The 17,857-nt window shown below is 39.5% G+C and overlaps 1 protein-coding gene and 1 pseudogene across 2 annotated transcripts; both read left to right on the top strand.

Moving 5' to 3' along the window:
* Nucleotides 1-10: 10 nt before the first annotated feature.
* LOC138171491 (zinc finger protein 565-like) lies at nt 11-16,460 on the top strand. Of its 2 annotated transcripts, none has more exons than XM_069101002.1 (5): nt 11-1,192; nt 1,773-1,842; nt 11,301-11,427; nt 12,075-12,170; nt 15,326-16,460. In XM_069101002.1, the coding sequence occupies exons 2-5, from the start codon at nt 1,810-1,812 to the stop codon at nt 16,270-16,272; spliced, it is 1,203 nt and encodes a 400-aa protein (XP_068957103.1). In that variant the 5' UTR covers nt 11-1,192; nt 1,773-1,809; the 3' UTR covers nt 16,273-16,460. The 2 variants fall into 2 exon arrangements, with proteins under 2 accessions (XP_068957103.1, XP_068957102.1); XM_069101001.1 differs by having other exon boundaries at nt 1,773-1,881.
* Nucleotides 16,461-16,606: 146 nt separating this feature from the next.
* LOC138171494 (trafficking protein particle complex subunit 6B pseudogene) lies at nt 16,607-17,857 on the top strand (annotated as a pseudogene).

The following is a 17,857-nucleotide window of genomic DNA, read 5'->3' as shown; positions in this document are numbered from 1 at the left end:
AAAAGACTATTTTAGGGAGAACCTACATGCCGCAAGTGCGCACACGGAGGTCAGAAGCCATACAATGATACTCTCAAGGACTTTCTGAAGAACTCTGGGATCGATTGTTGAGATCCGGGAGACACTGGCACAGAACCACCGAGCATGACGTGCCCACATCAGAGAAGGTGCTGTGCTCTACGTGCAAAGCAGAACTGTAATAGCACAAAATAAATGAGATGCCCAAATTTAGGCATCTCCATCCTAAACGTTCGCATGAACTATTTGTGCCCCAAACGCTCCTACTGGTCTGATCAGCCACAGCTGGGCACACTGTACACTTGTCATTTTGGTCCTCTTTGTGCACGAGCGACAACAATCACTCAACCAGCTTTCCCCCCAAAATAGCTTTCAAAAAAGAAAAACCCCAAACCGAAGCAGGCTCTTCGGCTGTCCTTAGTTTTTTCGGTTGTTCGCTTTCGTCCCCTGGACCTCTCCCGCCTGCCCGGCGCCCACTTTTGCCCCGGTCCTCTGGCCTGCCCTCGCCTGCATCTCCTGCAGCATCTTTTGGATCCCCGGACCACTCCCGCTTCCCTTGGCATCCTCAGCATCCAGCCCAGCACGCAGAAAACAGGCAGCTGGTGGGAGAGCCTGCGGGGAGGGACTGGACTCGGAGAAGCCCCAGGGCCCCTCGGGTTAGGAGACCCCACGATTCGTGACTCCAGGGGCCATTTGGGCTGGGAAGAGCAAGCTGGAGCTAGCGGGAGGTGCGGAGGGGGCGGGGCTCCACGCCAGGAAAAGCAGGGAAGGGAGGGGCAGGCAGCAGGGCAGGAACGCATTCCAGACGAAGAGGCTGGAATCCTAGGCATGCGCAAAAGATACAGCAGCATCCAGACTACGTTTCCCAGAAGGCCATGCTCTCCATGGGGGCGTTTCCCAAGCTTTAGGGAGAAGGATGGGCCTTCTGTCTTGTGTCACTTCCGCCTTGCCCTCTTCCAGGCTTTCTTGTAGCCGCTTCCCTTTCTCAGTCCTTATCCGACCTTGTGACGGGGTGAGCAGGAGCTGAAAGCCGGGCCAAACCTATCTGAAGGCCGATTGTTCGGGTGTGGCGGATCCGGAGCACCGAGGGGAGTCTAGTGGAGGAGCGTCCACCAGAGGGCGACGGAAGCCTTCCAGGCGCTTACAGTGGCCTGCAGGCGGCGCATGCGCAGAGGTGGATACGAGGGTGGGTGGGGGGAAGGTGGACTCTGAAGGCGGAGCCTGATTGAAATACACACCTTTTCCATATGACCTTTGGGCAAGTCCTGACCCTCGGGCCCCTGTCCTTCCTCTATTGCAAAGAGCCTTAGGGGTTGAACTCCTGGTATATGTCTGGTCTTTGGTCTAGACTTCCCTGAGGCCTCATTTCCTCCTCCCAGCATCTTCATCCTCCTCCAGAACCCTTCCTGGGTACCCCCTCCTCCTGTAAACCTTCTCTGATGCTGGGGATGATCCGTGCTCTCCTCTCAAAAGTGTCATCGCTTTGTTCTCGGGTTTTGTCTCTAAAGAGATATTGGCCTAGAGACGGGGCTCCCCCCAAGAAATGACTGTTTCCTTCTCCCTCCCAGAAATGACTGTTTCCTTGTTTCCCCCCTCCTCCCGAGAAATGACAGTTTCCTTCTGGCCCCCCCAGCACCACACCCTCCGTCCTGATCCCCGCCCCAGCCCGGGGCAAAAGCAGAGGTTCCCCCGTCCCCAGCAGGGCAGACCCCAGCGCGGCCCCCCTTCCTCACGATCCCCCCTTTCCTCCCCAGCTCTGCCCCCCTAGGTGGGAGCCCGGAGGAGGAGGGGATGGCTCCTGTGCTGACGGCCCAGCCCAGACAGGTGAGCGCTGCTGGGGGCTTCCCAGGAAGACCGGCTCAGGTGGGATGCTTTCTTTCTAATATGCCCTAACCCTAGAAATTGTGGCCATCAGAGAATCATATATTTAGAGTTAGAAGATACCTTAGAGATTTCTCCCACCCTACAAAAAGTTACCTTACATTTACTTTGTTTTTTTAAACATTTAACATTTTTGATTTCCAAATTTTCCCCCTACTTCCAGTTCCTACCCCAACCATTGAGAAGGCAAGTGACAGGATACCCATTATGCATGTGATATCATGCAAAACATTTCTACATTATGCATTTTTTTAAAAAAGGCAAAAATATGCTTCAAAGTGTACCAAGTTCATCAATTCTCTTTTCATTTTTCATCACAAGTCCTTTGGAATTTTCATGGATCATTGTATAGCTCAGAGAAGCTAAAGCTTTTACAGCTGATCATTGTTAAAATATTGCTGTTATTATGTACGATGTTGTCCTATTTCTGCTCACTTCACTTTGCCTCAGTTCATACAAGTCTTCCTAGGTTTCTCTGAAACCAGCCCCCTCTTCATTTCTTAGTGCCCAGTAGTATTCCATCACAGTCATATGCCATATCTTATTTAGTCATTCTCAAGTTGATGGTCATCCACTCAAACTCTAATCCTTATAACCATAAAAAGCTGCTAATAAATATTTTGTACATTTAGGTCCTTTCCTGTTTTCTTTGATCACTTTGGGATCTAGACCTAACAGAGAGATTACTAGGTCAAACAGTATGGAAAGTTTCATAGTCTTTTGAGCGTAATTCCAAACTGTTCTCCAGAATGGTTGGATCAGTTCACAGCTCCACCAGCAGTGCATCAGTATGCCTATTTTTCCACATCTCTTGTAACATTTACATTTTCTTTTTCTGTCATGTTAACCAATCTTATAGATGTGAAGTGGTATCTCTGAGTTGTTTTAATTTGCATTCCTCTAATTATTAGTGATTTAGAACATTTTTTCATGACTGTCAATTTGGTTCAACTGAAAAGTGCCTATTCATGTGCTTTGATCATTTTTCAATTGGGAAGTGGTTCTTATTTTTATAAATTTGGCTCAGTTCCCAATATATTTTAGAAATGAGGCTTGTATCAGAGAAACTTGCTGCTGCTGTCATAATTTCCACCATCTTCAAGGCCCATAGCTAGTGTTACTGCCCTGTGTATTCTAGGCCAGCCCCCAACCCAGTGTCAGGCTACTCCTGATCCCCTAAGTAGTCTTGGGCTGGCGAAAGATCTCATAGTGACCTTTTGTTGGCTGTGCCATTCCAGAAGTTGATTTGCTGCATTATTTTAAATTTTTAGTAGAGGAATTTTGGAAAAAGTTGAGAAAGCTCTCTCTGCTCTGTCATCTTTGCTCTGCCTCACACTTTGTGTATGTTTTTTATTTAAAATACTATATGTGTGCATTTTGTTTCAGCCCCAAGAATGTAGACTTCTACATTTTTATTTTCCTTTATGACCCCTATACCTAACTTAGTACCCTTCACATGGCAGGTGCTTAATAAATACAGAGCAAGCTGAGGCTCTGACAGGGGAAGTGATTGAGCAGTGGGTCAGAGCCAAGATCCACACAGAGTAAGAGCACCAAGATTTCTCATCCATGACTGTGATTCCCAAACCAAGCCCTCTGTTAGCCAGCGCAGCCCTCCCAAGGGACAACATGAAAAGCTTCCTGCATGCCAGTGTCCTCTTCACCCAATCTTTACATATTCATTTGTTCACCTGTTCTAGGCTGCTATACAGTCAGTATTAATCTTGCTGTTTCAAAGGAAGTAGAGTAATAGCAGCAAATATATCCTGATTTAAGATTTAAAAACATTTTCCTTGAAAAAACTGATAGGTGTTAATAATACCATTTAACAAGAAAACTGAGGTTTAGGGAGAGGAAGCAAATTTGGCAGTGATCATATACTGAGTATATTAGAGCCAGGAATCCAAAGCTTTGAAAGCTAACATGAGCCTGCCCCCCCTGTCTCTCATCTTCTAATCTAATAACAGAGGGGACCAAGATTTCTCATGGAATTAGTACAGCAATACTACAGGGAAGTCAAGAGCGAATTTCAAGGAGGATCCTTGGAGACCTTAAGCATTCAGAAAAGGAAGGATATAAAAAACCTTGTAGTGGTCTCTAATATTTTCCTTTGTTATCACTTGGTTTTCCTTGGGCTACTTTCAATGTTAATTTGTGGGAATAATTAAACTTTAGTCTAGATTTTGTGTTTGAAGTCTTTCATTCTTTACTCAGAATTCAGTAATTTCAGTGAGAGGCACCAGTCGATTGACCGAGATCCTTTTGTTATTTCACAGGGATCTGATTACAAAAAAATGGCATCTGCTGTTTAAAGCATACAATAAAGAGGAAAACCAAGCTCAGTAGGGCAGCTTTGGCAGCTATTACTACCATACAAAAAAAAATGCCCACAAGGGGACAAATGGACAGAGGGAACTTCTTAGCTATGATATTGTACCAACTTACAACATTGTGAAAAGCTTGATGAACAGTTTGGAATAATCAGGGCCTAATACATACTTCTTCAAATTCTGTCATTATGATGGTCACCTTTAGCCTCATTTATTTAGTTTGGGGTCCCCTGGGGATTTGGATTTGTACCTTACTCTTTTATGCTTTCCAGAATATTTGTATTCATTAGTTTCACGATTTTAGCCTGATCTTTGTAGTCATTGTTTTGTTCCTTAGGCACTCATAGAATCATTGTTGGGAATCATCATTTTATCAGACATTACATAAGTGTTGAATTCTTTGTGTTTAAATTCTTATGTAATGGATGAAACAAATGAAAAGAGCAAGAAAAAACACTTCTCTTGGAATGACAGCCATATGCCAATTGTTGTCAGTGGTGGGAGGCATTGCAAAGATTACCATAAGAACAAAGCCCATTGTGTCTATGGTGGTGCAGCAAGATGTTACTTGGGAACACTGGTGCCCACTGCTTTAGGCTATAGCTATTTTGGAACCTGGGTCTGATTTTCTAATCATTAATTAAATAGTATGTAGGAGATGATCATGATTAAGAGCATAGTCTGTGAGCATATCAATAACAAAAGTCATATGATTATGTCAAGAGATGCACAAAAAGCTTTTGACCAAAACAACACCCATTCCTTTTGAAAACAATAGAAAGCATAGGATTAAATGGAGCTTTTTTGAAAAGGATAGGTATTATGTCTCTAAAACTAAGAGCATGGGGATAAACTTGAACCCTCCCCATTAAGATCAGGTATGAAGCAAGGATAGCCATTATCATCACTATTATTTAATATTGTACTAGAAATGCTAGCTTATACTAATAAGACAAGAAAAAGAAATTCAAAGAATAAAAGTAAGCAGCAAGGAAACAAAACTATTTCTCTTTCCCAATGATATGATGGTATACCTCAATTACTCTAGAAGATCAACTAAAAATGTTAGTTGAAACAATGAAGAACTTTAGTAAAGTTGCAGGATACAAGATAAATACACATAAATCATCAGCATTTCTATACACTACCATCAAAACATATCAGGAAGAGATAGAGAGTAGTGAGGACCATGTTTAGGCATGGATGAGATGATGGTGATAAAAAGGGATCCTGCAAGAAGGCTAAACAAAGAAAATCTTCCTTGGTTTTAGTTTTCCCTTTGAAGAATGGTCATCTTTGAATTGGGAATGATTGCCCCAAAATTTTCAATAGGAAGTGGATACCGAGGGTAAAGGGAGACAGACAGGATCCAGCTGTTGTGATAGGAGTGTGTAATGTGTTTGTGTAGGAAATTCATGTATTCCTGAAAGATCTTGGGAAATGGAGGAAGTGTCACAGGACTAGAAAAGGGGATGTATGCCAGGTTTCCAAAAATAGGGTGGATTCTGCAAAACCCAAAGCCAGTGACTTTGAATTTTGGCAAATTAAGTCTTAGAGTATATTGCTAAATGAGTGATCAGGGAACAGTTAGAAAAGGCTGGTTTGTTTCTTTTTCTGTCATTTTTTTTGCTGTTTCACCAATCATTTGTGGACAAAGTCTCTACTTCAAAACAAATTTTACCCTGCTTTATACCAAAGAAAAATTTATACAAAAATGTCCATTTGGTGACTCTACCTGATAACTTATACAATATTCTCCTTTTGTGGTCTCCATCTTCTCTGCTATGAGAAGTTGTAAGATCTTTTCAGTTACTTAAAGTTTAGCATCTTTTCCATTTAAAAAAAGTGTATTTTTTATAGAATATTTTTATATATTTTATAGTTCTGTTGGCTCTGCTTATTTCACACTGCATCAATTAATACGCATCTTCCACTACTTCTCAGAATTCCTTATATTTGTCATCTCTTACTGAATAATAATAGTGTATTGTATTTATATGTCATTTTTCCTAGCCATTCTTTATTAATGAGAATTCATTTATTTCTAGTTCATTGCTGCCCCTAAAGAGAGATCTTATAAATGTTTTTGTGTATAAATTTAGTTGTGCCCTGATTCTGGTTATAGAGAAAAGGTATGGCAACATGATACAGTGAAAATAGCTCTGGATTTGAGGTTAGGTAGACCTGGTCTCAAATGCAGATTTGCTGTTTCTCTACTTTTGACCTTGAGCAAATTACTGTGCCTCTCTGGGCCTCACTTCCCTAATTTGTAAAATGCCACAGTTGGATTCTGAAGGCTCTTCCACAGTTCTGAGTATATGAATTGGAAAGTAATCATCCTTTAACACCCTTTCCAGCTGTACAAAGAATTTTTTTCATATATTGCTGCAGACAGTTGGCCCTTGTGCTCATCCTTTGCTCTCATGGCTCCAAGAGCATTGAATACAATTGTGTCCATTTCAGAGCACCACATTTTAAGAAGCACTGTGACTGAATAAAGACAGGAAGGCACCTACCTTAGTGATGAAGAGACCAAGCTGGTTGGTGGAAGGAACTGGGGATGTTCACCTTGGAAGAGAAGACTTAGGGCCACATGATAGCTATCTCTAACTATTTCATTTTCAAGGAAGTAGTTATATTATTACTTCAGCTTAGATCAGAAGTAGGAGCCATGGGTACACATTGTAAAAAACAAACTTTAAATCGATGTCATTGGATCCGTTAACAAAAATAAGCATTTATTAAGCATGTATTTCCAGGCATTGTGCCAAGTACTGAGGAAATAAGGGAAAAGTAGCTTCTGCTCTCAAAAAGCTTTCAGTCCAATGGAAGAGGAATTCTTCTATGTACCAGGCACTGTACTGGGTTACAAATATTTAAATGAAACTTTCCCTATTGTCAGTGAACTTACATTAGAACTTCAAAACAGTTAGAACTGGAGATGATTATGGGAAGATGACAGAGTAGGTCAGAAAGCTTTCCAAACTTTCAAGATTTTCCCCCACAAAAATGACAAAATAGACCTCAGGTGAACATAGAGCAAAATAATGTAAAAATAAAAGTAGGGGCAGAACAGAGGTCCTCCTGGGACAGTTGGAAAAGATCTGAAGAAAAATCACAGGTTGAAGTTTGGGCCCTGTGAAGAATAAACACCTACAGGCTAGGGTCTGTTTAAACAACAAATGGCAAGCCCTAACGTTAGCTGGGTTGGGAGGCTGCCTCAACAACTTTTACTCCTGGTACAGTAAGGGGAGTTGGGCATCTGTGCTGGAGGAAGATTGAGGGAACCTCTGTTGATAAGGAACACCAGACCCAGCTGTGCTGAGAAGATGCATCAGGGAGTGATAAAGAACCAGTACATACCAGGGGAGTGTAGAAGCAGTAGAGCAGGGATGCCACCCACTGTGGGCACTTAAAAGGAGGTCAGAGGTCCTGGTTTCAATTCCAAGCCAGAAGGGAGAACTGAAAGAAGAGCTGAGGCCAGAGGCCAGGACTAGGGGTAATTACAAAAACTAAGCTACTACATGTATTTTTTTTAATGCATGGGCAAAGGAGAAAGAATCCAACTATAGAGAATTACTATGGGAAGAGAAGATCGAGGTTTGTCTTCAGAGGAGGATACTGAAGCAAAGAAACCCTCTTCTACCTGGAAGAGGAATGTCAAATGGGCACCTGCCCAAAAAGAATTCATAGAAGAACTTAAAAAAGGCTTTAAAAATCAGATAAGAGAGGGGAGACTAGATAGTACAGTGAATAGAGCTCTGGCTCTGGAGTCAGGAGGACCTGAGTTCAAATCTGGCCCCAGACACTTAACACAAAACTAGCCGTGTGACCTTGGGCAAGTCACTTAACCCCAATTGCCCTCCAAAAAGCAACAAAACAAAAAAAAAAATAGAAGAGAATGTGAAACATCTCATAAGCAAACTGATCTGGAGAACAGATCAAGAAGAGAAAACAAAATAATACTACCTGAAAGCTATGCTAAAAAAGAATCTTGATAATATATAGTGTTAATCTATGCATATTAATATACATATGTATATAAAATAATACAAGAAATAATTAATAAAAATTGTCCTGAACAATTAGAACAGGAGGGGAAAGTAGAAGTAGAAAAAAATCCCCCTATCACCACCTGGAAGAGATCCTATGAGGAAAACCCATAGGAATATTATAGTCAAATTCTGAAACCTCCAGTTCAAGGATAAAATATTAAGAGCAACAAGAAAAAGACAATTTAAATATGACAGTGCTACAATTAGAGACACACAAGACCTAGCAGTGAAGATTTTAAAAGATCACAGGTCTTGGAATACTATATAATGAAGAACAAAAGAACTAGGGTTCTGGCTGAAAATATACGCAGCAAAGATAAGCATAATCCTGAATGAAAAAAAAGTATATTTAATGAATTGTAAGATTTTTCAGGACTTTGTTTTTAAAAAAAAAACCACCACCAAAAACAAGAACCTGAACTTAAGAGAAAAATTTGACATTCAAGAGCCAAGAGAAATATAAGGTACATACCAAAGACTAATTACAAGGGACTCAATAAGGACAGACTGTTTACCTTTTATGTATGTAATGTGAAAGATATGTCTAAGATTGTCATTTCTAATTAGGTAGTTTGTAAGAAAGATTGAGGGTAGACCTGAGTCTGATATTGATGAGGAATGGCTCCCAATAGGTTCAGCAGGAACTCTGATCTTATCTAAGACCAGAACCTTCGATTCAGTCTGGAAAGAATTCAGCTCAGGCTTAATTGGAGTCAGAGTTGAAAAAAATTTATTATACGCCTTACAGCAGGCAAGGATCCTTAGGGGACCTGCAACCTTAAAGGTGTAAACTTAAGGTTTATATAGAATCATCCATAGTAGAACCTGCCAATTATGCTAACTAGGTGATTAAGGGTGGGATTAGGGAGGAGTTAAGGTGGGGCCAGTGTAATGTAACTGCACAAATGTATTGCCCATGATTCACTGGGAAAAAGCCCAAGGCTGGGCTACCTAGAGGTGTGGTTTTAGGCTTGAAAACGGCACTAAGTCAGTGAGCGGTCAGGGGTTGATGGAGAAGTGCCCAGTCTGCCAGCCATCAGTGTCATGTTTGACAGGATTAATGTATGGGAACAATTGATGTCTGGGAACCAAGGTTAGGGAAAGATAATGGCTTAAGGAGTTAACCTAGAAAGGGGGTATTGAAGGATTCATGGCGGCAAGGAGAGCCTATACAAAGGGGGAGATAATAGTCGCCTAAGCTAGAATGTTTAGAGATACTTTAGTGAAGGATTGATAGGTATACCTTGTTAGTGTTTCAAGGCTGAGATAAACAATCCATGAGTTGTTGCTGGGCACAATTAATGCTTTGAAGTTGGGGGGGGAGGGGGAAGGGACAGAGTTAATGCTCTGAGACTGGGCAGGGAGGGCAATGGAGTGTGATTTTACAAACTGGTTTTACAAATTGATACTACAGTTTTATAGACTGATATTACAAATGTAGATCCCAAGCACCCCATCAATATGACTTTAAAAAGTAGAACCATTTAGGAAAAGCTGACAAAGGTAATTATCTTATACAAATGAGGTGTGAGAGGAAGAGCAGATGTAGGGGAATTAGATGGGGGAAAGGAGGGCTATTAGTTCTGCAAACCTACTCTCATTAGGGATGGGTTCAAGAGGGAACAGTACAAATCTTGAATAATATAAAAGTCTTCTAAATTCAGAAAGAAATAAAATGCTAAGGGGATGGGGGAGGACATAAAGAAGGGATCTCTAGAGGGGAGGCTGAGGGAATATGTTAAAGGGAGGTATAGAAGGTGTCAACCATTGCTAAGTTTGTTCTTAGACAAACAAAATTGGGCTTTATGTGCATGTTTTATTTCTCTCAAAGCTTGTGGAACATGCATATAGAAATACTCATGGGAGCTCATTGTAAGACAGTGAACCCAAGGATGGACAGACAAAAGTTTCAGAGCAATTCCCTCTCCCTCCTCCCTCCTTTCTTGGCTCAGGATGCCTATGTCAGCCAAAATTATAGTTAACTCTGATATGAGAAAGGAATATCTTAATTGGATTGGTTGTAAATACAATAAGATAGGAGAATGTCAAGGTGTCAGTTAAAATTATAGATCCGGGATGTCTGTGTTTCTTTTACCATTAACATGACATAATATAACATAGGACAACATAAGAAAAGTCTTGTTATTTAAAATAATGTCTGGTTCAAGGTGCCTTGTCCTTGGTAGTCATAAACAGAAGAATGTTCCTGGTTAGCTTCATCTGGTCTGAATGATTGCTGACACAGGAAGGGGCATTTTGAGGTCACTCAGAAAGCAAAACCTGTCTGTTATGCCAGAACATGCAAAGCATTATGGTAGATTAAACTCAGAGTTGGCTAAAATGCCTCTTCTTTTTGGCCAATCTATGCTTTAGGCCTTCCTCAGGTCTTGGAGGTTCAGAATGGTTTAAGGAGGGGTCCACAAAGGGTGTTTAAATTAATGGAAATGGGAGGGTAAGGCAGGGATTCCTGGAGGGGGAGGGAGAGGTTAAGTAATAGGAGGGCAAGGTAGCAGGTAGAAGTAAAGTCAAAGAGTCAGGAGGGATAGGAAACAAGAGATACATACAAACATAAAAGATCAGGAGTAGAATTTGTCAGGGAAAGTATGTGTCTATGTATGTATGTACATATGTGTATGTATATTTATGCTTAATTGTAGTCTGGAGTGGGGGAAGAAGAGGGGAAAAACAACAAAGTAAAAAGTACACAACAGAGAACAAAAGAAAACTTACAAGGAAGCAAAGAAAAGATGGAAGGCTCTCAACACAACGCGCAGTTTTTATTATAGTGGCTTTCCTGAAGTGGACATTTATTGCTATATATTTTGAATCTTCTCCTTTATTCTGCTGTGCCTGACACCCATTTTTTCTTATTTTGTTCTTAAGTTTCACTATTCAAGTTTATAATGTTTCTTTTTCTTTTCTCTTTTGTATGTGTAAGTTTTATTATTTAAACCTAAAATTAAACAACAACAACAGAACTATACTTGGGTAAGCACAAATATTTTTGGTGTTTCAGGAATCAGTGACATTCAAGGATGTGGCTGTGGAATTCACCTGGGAGGAGTGGGTACAATTGAACCCATCTCAGAGAAAGTTGTACAGGGATGTGATGCTGGAGAACTATGGGAACTTGGTCTCTTTGGGTAAGAACAGCTTCCCCTTTGGAGTGTTGATACATGGAGACTTTCAGGATTTTAACAGTTCCCTTTTTCACATACAAAAGGAAGGTATTCCTAATCCTTTTGTTGCCAAGAGACAGAGTACTTGTGCTCACTGTTTCTAGGAAAAAGGTCTTTGCTTGTTATCTTTGAGAGTGTATCTTTCACTCTCTGTTGCTTCAAATTCATAATTTTCTGTTTAATCTCAGTGTAAGTATAATCTAAACAGGGAGTGAGTCAAATGAACTAATTTTCCTAAATCCCATTCTGTAACCCATTCCCTCATAAGGGTCTTCCTGGCATGTGTACTCTTTTTTTCCAAAGAGAGCTTAAAATGGGTTTTAATTCTTTTATTGTTTCATGGATGCTTTTTTAAAAAAAAGTAATTTTTTTTACTTTCCTATCCCCTATCACTTCTAAAAAAAAAACCCCAAACACTACCTTTCCCTCAATACAGTCCATTGAACCCTCCCTGGTTGAAAAAATTAAATGAGACAAAATTAATTAACATAGCCAGTGCAGTGCACTCGATACATTCACTTTACTCCCCTACCTTTCTACTAAGAGTTTGAAGGGGTGTGATGGAATTCTGAAATAACTGTTTCTAGGACTTTTTCATTTTCAACTAACAGGATTTGCAGTTTCTAAACCAGATGTGATCTTCCAGTTGGAAAGAAAGGAAGCATCTTGGATACCAGAGGCAAATATTCCAAGAAGCGGCTGTACAGGTGACTATAAAAACCAAGCAGTTGGGTCACTGCAAAATACAGCTCTGTTGGTCATTTTAGGTCAAAGATTTTATAAAATATTGAAAAAGGTGGTCTTATTAAAGCTTCTCTGGCCTGGCAAGAGAAGCTGAGACTTTAAAACTTATTTTTTTAACTCAAGTTACTTTTTTATACATCTCTTTATTCACATATACCTCCAATCTCAAAGAATGTTGTTGCCTCAGAACAGGGTATGCATTTCTCTTATGTTCTCTTATGTTCATTGAAAGCTGTCTTGTCTTAAGCAGGCATTCTCTTACCTCATTTCCATCAATTCATCCTCCCCTTTAAAATAAACATATTACTTAAGATATTAACAATATGCCCTTTTTACTTCTGAGTTCCTTTCTGATATTTTCTTCTGTCTTGTTTTTATAATTATATTACTTTGCTTCTGTTCCTTTTTAAAATAGTTCATCATAACCTAATTCCCCTTTCTTCAGTCTGTCATTTTATGTATCATTTTGTTTTCCTTTATGCTTTGAAATTATATTTGTATAGTAATATGTTCATATGATAGGACTTGTTTAGTTATAGCCCCATTTTTGAACCTGTTGGTTTTCAGTATTTTGCTATTTCACAAAAACCTACTGTGGCTTTTTTTTTGTGCTTTTTAGAGGGAGAATACAGGGAAATTGAGATTAAGTGACTTGCCCACGGTCACATGGCTAGTAAGTGTTAAATGTCTGAGGTTGGATTTAATCTCAGATCCTCCTGACTCCAGGGCCAGTACTTTATTCACTGTGCCACCTAGCCACCACTTTACTGTGGATTTTAAAAAGATAGATCTTTGTTTGCTTTCAATAACATTTTGAGGATGCTGACCTACTAATGGGATCACTGGATCAAAGGATATGAACAGTTTTGGAGATTAGCTTAAATTGCTATGTTGATTTTCAGAAAATATGACAGCACAGTTTAATAAGCACCTATTTCTACATAACTCCCAAATTTGTTATTTTAAAATATCTTTGCTAATATGATAGCTATTTGGTCATACCTCCAAATTGTTTTCATTTTTATATCTTTGATTACCAGAGTTTAAGTAATGTTTCTAATAATTATTATTTGTCTTGTTAAAATACCTGTATGTCTTGATCATTTACCTTTTTGCAATTGAATCTTACTTTTACAAATTTGAGTTAATTCCTTACAAAATAGATATTTTGGATTTTTAGAAAAAAATATGGCAACAATTGTCTGATATTTCCTCTGTTCCTCATATTTCTTTATTTTATTTGCTTCATGTCTCTTTCTGTCTCTTTCCCTCACTCCAAACTCATCAATTCTCCTTTTTTTTTCATTAAGTCTTTTCCCTTTCTATTTTCACCTGATATGGTAAGGATATATCCACAAGCTCTCATATCATCTACTTTTTATGGATAGTCTTTCATTTCCTTATTCCATTCATATGTCAGTCACATAGAGTAGCATAAGGACTTACTCATCTTCCAGATAATTTCATCCCATCAATTCATTTACATATGTTAACTTTAAGTCTTTATACTTTCACAAGATAAACTGATCCTTAGTGAAAGATCAATGAGAGTTTTCTCAAGTGGTAAGGTAAGAGAATAGCTCTAAAACCTTTAAGTCACCAGGAACATTGGGAAGACGGGGGCAAAAGGCAGTGTAAAGCCAATCATGAGCAGCTCTCCTGAGGACTGCTGCTGTGAATAACTTTAAGGAACTAATTGCATTGTATAGTGAATTCTTTATTTATTCAGCAATAAACTAAAGCAAAACATTTAAGAAACTAAAGCATAACATTCACAACAATATAACATAACATTTTATTACTAAGGTGGCCATATAGTCTTAAACAAAACATATCATTCAGTAAGTCACAATCTCCTCAGTCTATACACAGTATCTAAGTAAAGTCCTCTTTCATCCTGAGTCAAGGCTGGTTTCCAGTCATCCTTAAGCCACTCATCTTTAAAGGGTAGTAGAAAGTACAAACACCATCCACCTGTAGGTCACAGTAAGTCATAATCTCATCAGTCAATACAGAGTATCCAAGTAAAGTCTTCTTTCATCTTGACTCAAGGCTGGCTTCCAAACCCCATGGCTCCTTCTCCACAGGCAGACTGCTCCCAGCTCTTGCCTGGATTCACATGTAGGCAGCTCTCTGCTCTGTTTCTATATCTCAGCTCAAGGGGACTGTTCCATTCCAAGCTCTTTGAAGTTTCTGTTTTCAGGAAGACACAGCTTAACAGAGCTACAACAATATTGATACACATTAAGCTTAACAGAGCTATAACAATATAACACACATTGCTAGCACTATCATCTCTTTTTTTTTTTGAGGGCAATTGGGGTTAAGTAACTTGCCCAGGGTTACACGGCTAATTTTTTTGTGTGGGTGTTAAGTGTCTGAGGCCGGATCCGAACCCAGGTCCTCCTGACTCTGGGGCTGGCACTTTACTCACTGCACCACCTAGCCACCCCTGCCAGCACTATCATCTCAATTCACTTTCTGTCTGACAAAGTAGCACAAATCAACAGACAAGGCTTCTCTCTGAGAAATCGAACACAAATCAACAGTAAAGTCCCAGGACTTCAGTAAAAGCAGTAAAGTCCTCTTCCAGGGCTTCTGTCTAAGAACAACAGACAGGGTGCTTTTATCTGACAAAACAAGACAGAGTGCCGATATCACAGACATTCTCTCTCTCAGTTCACAGAAAGTAGCACAAATCAACAGAGCACTAAAGTCACAAGCATTCTCTCTCTCAGTTCCCAGAAAACAACACAGATTAACAGAGTGCCAACATCGCAAACATTCTCCCTCTCAATTCTGCTTGGCCCCAGCTCTGTTAGAGTTTTTCTCTCCTCTCCTTCTTCCTGTTCCACCTTTCCTCTTCCACTCTTTCTGTTCTCCACCTCTCACTGTGGGCTTTATGTGGTGACATTGGGCCAATTATTAAACTGCGGCAGGGAAGGTCTCTAAACTTCCTTAGGCCTATTAAGGGCAACCCAGTGTATACTGTTTCCAGCAAAGATTTGATACAATCTAAGGCAGTGCTCAAAAGAGTTTCAGTAGTTGAAACAAGCAGCAAAGTACTACTTTGCTTGCTATTACAGACGGTTAATCAGCTCTTTATTTTTCCTTTCAGAGAATAAAGAATTTAACATCAAGAAACCTTATGTGTGTAGTGAATGTGGGAAAGCCTTCAGGAGGAGGGCACATCTTACTGTGCATCAGAGAATTCATACTGGAGACATTCTTTATGAATGTAAAGAGTGTGGGAAGGCTTTCCACTACAATTCAGCACTTATTCTACATCAGAGAATTCATACTGGAGAAAAACCTTATGAATGTACTGAATGTGAGAAGGCTTTCAGGAGTAAGACACAACTTACTGTACATCAGAGAATTCATACTGGAGAGATTCTTTATGAATGTAAGGAGTGTGGGAAGACTTTTCACTATAACTCAGAACTTATTCGACATCAAAGAATTCATACTGGAGAGAAACCTTACGAATGTACTGTATGTGGGAAGGCCTTCAGGAGGAAGCCACATCTTACTGTGCATCAGAGAATTCATACTGGGGAGAAACCTTATGAATGTAGTGAATGTGGGAAGGCCTTCAAGAGGAAGGCACAACTTACTGTGCATCAGAAAATTCATACTGGAGAGATGCTTTTCGAATGTAAGGAGTGTGGGAAGGCTTTCCACTACAACTCAGCACTTATTCTACATCAAAGAATTCATACTGGAGAGAAACCTTATGAATGTACTGTATGTGGGAAGGCCTTCAGGATGAAGGCACGACTTACTGTGCATCAGAGAATTCATACTGGAGAGATTCTTTATGAATGTAAGGAGTGTGGGAAGGCTTTTCACTACAATTCAGAACTTATTCCACATCAAAGAATTCATACAGGAGAAAAACCTTATGGATGTATTGTGTGTGGGAAAGCCTTCCGCCGGACTGTAGATCTTACTCAACATCAGAGCATTCATACTGGAGAGAGACCTTATGAATGCAATGAATGTGGGAAGACCTTCACATTGAAGAAGTATCTTGTTCAGCATCAGCGAATTCATTCTGGATAGGAACCTTATGAGTGTAATGTATATGGGAAGGCCTTTAAACTGATAACACTACTTTATGTCCATCAGAATTCTTCCTGGAGAGATTCTTTATGAATGTAAGGAGTGTATGTAGACCTTCCATCACAATTCATCTTATTAGACATCAAAGAATTAATATTGGAGAGAAACCTTATGAATTTTGTGAATGTGGGAAGGCTTTCAGGAGGAACGCATATCTTATCTGCATCAGTGGATTCATACTAGAGAGAAATGTTATGAATGTGGGAAGACCTTCAGACTAAAGACACAACTTTCTCAGCAGGAGAGCATTCATTCTGGAGAGAAGTCATGAATGCGAGAGGATCTTCAGATTGAGGCCTCAACTTATTCAACATCATGGAATTCAGGTGGTTTCTTCTGTTCACACCACACCTGCAGCTGGGCTCCCAGGCTAGCATTCCTTGAAGGTCACTGGCAAGATGGGACTTTGGTATAGGGGAGCCTGGCAGCAGCACAGGAAACAAAAGTATCCACTGTGGTAGCAGCCTTGCTCAAGTCCTGACTTCTTTCCAGGAAGAAAGCAGGAAATGGCAGATGAGGAGCTATTCTTTCTTCTCCACAATGAGATGGTGACCAACATCTATAAGTGTGCAGAGCCAGGGGAGGTAGAAAGTGGAAGATGCATTACTAAGCTGGAGAGCATGGGTTTTAGAGAGGGAAAAGTCTTGATAGAAAGGTGTACAAAGAACACTCCAAGGTTCAAGGATGAATTAGATATACTGAAGTTCATTTGCAAGGTTTTTGGAACCAGTGTTTTCAAGAAACAAATTGATAATCTAAGGATAAATCATTAGTGTATCTATGTGGTTCAGCACAACAAATATTGACTCCTGACTCACATGTCTTTAGGAAAACAGTATTTAGATCATGCATCTAAGTACTTCCATTGACATGTGACTTAATCAAAAATGGCTTATCAAGTTTGAGAATAAAAAGTATTGTGACAGTAGAAGGGTCAGCATTTCCAGCTTGTAAATTCCAAGTCATGATACAGAAGATATAGCATGTACTCAGATGCTTCTATGTAAGGAGATCAAATTATTGATGTATAAAATTTTGAGTAGCAACTTTTGACTTACTGGTATTGTCACAAGTTTCTATGATACATTGATTCTTGTAATCTATATGCTAATTTATTTTATGATGTAATATGGACTCTTAATAAGATTGCCATATTTTAGTATATATATCATCTGATGGACTGGGAGAATATCAAAGAAAATTTTACTGAGATTCTAAACTGTAGCTCTATTACAGTATACCAAATACAACATTATTTCATTAAAAAAATTTTTTTTAAATAAGCACAGCAACCAAGTAACATTTCTTTGTGCTGCTTCACTGGTTCATGACATTTATTTGGCATTTAAAAGGAGGGCAAAACCAAAGTCTTACTGAGTTAGCAAGGAGGAAAAAGTTAAATTATTTGTACCTAATTTTTTTCAGGTTTAGAAAAAAAAGTGGATAAAAAAATTGGAAATATATGCCATTATGAATTTAAATGATACTATAAGTGACACTGGAATAAAGTTTGTTCCTAGTAAAA

This window comes from Petaurus breviceps, unplaced genomic scaffold (genome assembly GCF_028583685.1).
Source record: "Petaurus breviceps papuanus isolate PSGF00001 unplaced genomic scaffold, PetGlider_PUasm1.0 446, whole genome shotgun sequence".
Lineage (NCBI taxonomy): Eukaryota > Metazoa > Chordata > Mammalia > Diprotodontia > Petauridae > Petaurus > Petaurus breviceps.
The sequence above is the reverse complement of the archived record's forward strand: the minus strand, read 5'-3'. Positions and strand labels throughout refer to the sequence as shown.

What these genes read in the sequence shown, in the direction of transcription:
- LOC138171491 (XM_069101001.1), top strand. Translation starts at nt 1,810, where the DNA reads ATGGCTCCTGTGCTGACGGCCCAGCCCAGACAGGTGAGCGCTGCTGGG. An exon ending in TCCCAGGAAGACCGGCTCAG is followed by an intron (nt 1,882 to 11,300) that starts GTGGGATGCTTT and finishes TTGGTGTTTCAG; the next exon opens with GAATCAGTGACATTCAAGGA. An exon ending in TGGGAACTTGGTCTCTTTGG is followed by an intron (nt 11,428 to 12,074) that starts GTAAGAACAGCT and finishes TTCAACTAACAG; the next exon opens with GATTTGCAGTTTCTAAACCA.